The sequence below is a fragment of the Zophobas morio genome, unplaced genomic scaffold (assembly GCF_036711695.1).
Source record: "Zophobas morio isolate AGI-343-1 ecotype UQ-CSIRO unplaced genomic scaffold, CSIRO_AGI_Zmor_V1 ptg000016l, whole genome shotgun sequence".
Taxonomy (NCBI): domain Eukaryota; kingdom Metazoa; phylum Arthropoda; class Insecta; order Coleoptera; family Tenebrionidae; genus Zophobas; species Zophobas morio.
The window spans coordinates 1,768,526-1,770,403 of NW_026972121.1; the positions used below are offsets into that span (position 1 = coordinate 1,768,526).

The 1,878-nt window shown below is 49.5% G+C and overlaps 1 protein-coding gene across 1 annotated transcript in view; it reads right to left on the minus strand.

The window, feature by feature from the left end:
* Positions 1 to 1,798, minus strand: part of Nsl1 (non-specific lethal 1) — a 33,019-nt gene extending 31,221 nt beyond the window's left edge. Inside the window, exons 1-2 of the mRNA XM_064056685.1 lie at positions 1,707 to 1,798; positions 744 to 1,658 (exon numbers count right to left, since the gene is read on the minus strand). Of these exons, the coding sequence (XP_063912755.1) occupies positions 744 to 850 (107 nt within the window). The 5' untranslated portion in view covers positions 851 to 1,658; positions 1,707 to 1,798. The remainder of the gene's footprint in view (positions 1 to 743; positions 1,659 to 1,706) is intronic.
* Positions 1,799 to 1,878: the final 80 nt, after the last annotated feature.

The window sequence follows — 1,878 nt, forward strand, 5'->3', positions numbered from 1 at the left end:
CCTTTTTGAAAGCAATGAACAACCACTGATTTACGACGACTAACGTTGTGCAAACCTTAAACCAATATTGGTATGTGACGAGGTCGTAACCGTTAAGATTAACCTTTAAACACAATCGTCCATAACACGCAGACGTATGAGTAAAAGATATAGAATCACGATCAAAGAAGTTACTAACTGGAAAACAAAAAAAAAAACGGTGATTCTATTTTTACCTGCTCATAAAAATCTATTATAATGGAGCACAAAACACTCAACGTGTTAATGAAGTCAGTACTGTGGGTTCAAACAACTACGTACAATGTAACACTAGATTTCACTGCGTATATTTTAAAATGACGTCAGCTATTTTAGGAGGGGATTATTATTAGTTAAATTATATCTCTTTACACGAAATGAATTTCCAAAATTGTGTTAAGTGCAGCGAACCTACTGTTGGAAAAGTGTGTCATGTTTTCGAGCCCGGTCCTGTTCAAATTTTTCGGTTATCGTTGCAATATTGCACACTTTTGTGCACCGCAAGGTCGGAACTATTTACCCCAAAATTGGCAGAAAATCTGGAGGTTTTTGTCGTGTGAAGGGCTCTTTAAATTAAAATTTGTGCGATTTGAGATTCTGAAACAGTGTTGAAAATTGTGCAATGTTTGGCCTGTTAGGTCGGGGGCCGTGTCTGCGACCCGGTAAACAGCAGCGAAGAGTTTCTGGGGGGAAGGGAACGGGAGAAAGCAAGCGGGTGTCTCTACCTGGGCTTGGGGGGCAGCGTGAAGCTCTGCTTCTGGGCAGGGTCCGTCAGGGCCGGGGCCATAGCCTCCGCATAGGGCCGCCGCACCGAGGCCGTACGCAGTCCCATTCATCCGGCGCTCCGCCCCAGGGCCGCCCTCCTAGTCGCCCGCCGGCTCCATGCTTCCGCTTCCGATTTTCGACCGAATCACCACAGCACTCCCACGTGACGGCACTGCGAAACGCCAACGTCTACGCGAGCACCCAGCACAAAGGACCGCTTCCGGCGACGCTCTCACCAGGACGCCATCCCCACGGACGACTTCCACGCACGAGAACTCCGCACTATTTTATTGAACAACAATGGCGACTTCACTTTACACCAAACAACGCACTCTATTCGCTTGCCCTCACAACAACCAACGGCGACTCCGATCACAGAGCAAACGCGAGATTTCAGTCAAGGCCTGCACACCGCCGGAGTCAAAACAGAGTCAAAACACGCACTCGGACACGTTACATAACCCGGCGACGCCGCTCCCCGTGCTCGCAGCGGCCTCCCAAAAACCGCCAACGATTTTTCCGACACGTTCGCACCTTCGGGGACGCGAATTAAATTCGACGGCGAGCCTGGAAGACAGCTTTTGGCGCGGACCGAGCGAAGGCGGACGCGCACGAAGCGGGCGACATCTGAGCGCGGGAAGTTCGAACGCGACCTCAATCGGCCGCTGGGAAAAGGGCCAACGGCGGAAAATCGACGCGGGCCCTTTGTCGCCACGACAAGTCGAACCCCACACTTTCGTTCCACGAGCATTTCAAAGCAAAATCCGCATTGAGACACTTTCGCCATTTTCAGACCACCATCGAAGGAGAGCTCCAGGGGGCCAAAACCCGTCAACCACGCCACGAAAACCCTCTGAAAGCCACCAGAACGCCCTCTGAAACCTCAAAATCAGCAACGTTGCGTTAAAACCAAACTTACCTACCCAGAGTATAACGGGCGATTTTTGCACAAATTCCCCTTTCTTCACTCTTTTCTAATAAAAGATGACCACAAGGGGCCAAATTTGCACGCTTACTAATAATTTCGATCACATTCAAGGCTGATTTAAGCAATTTCGCAATAATTTGACAAGCACTTGACAAGGACCAACTAAC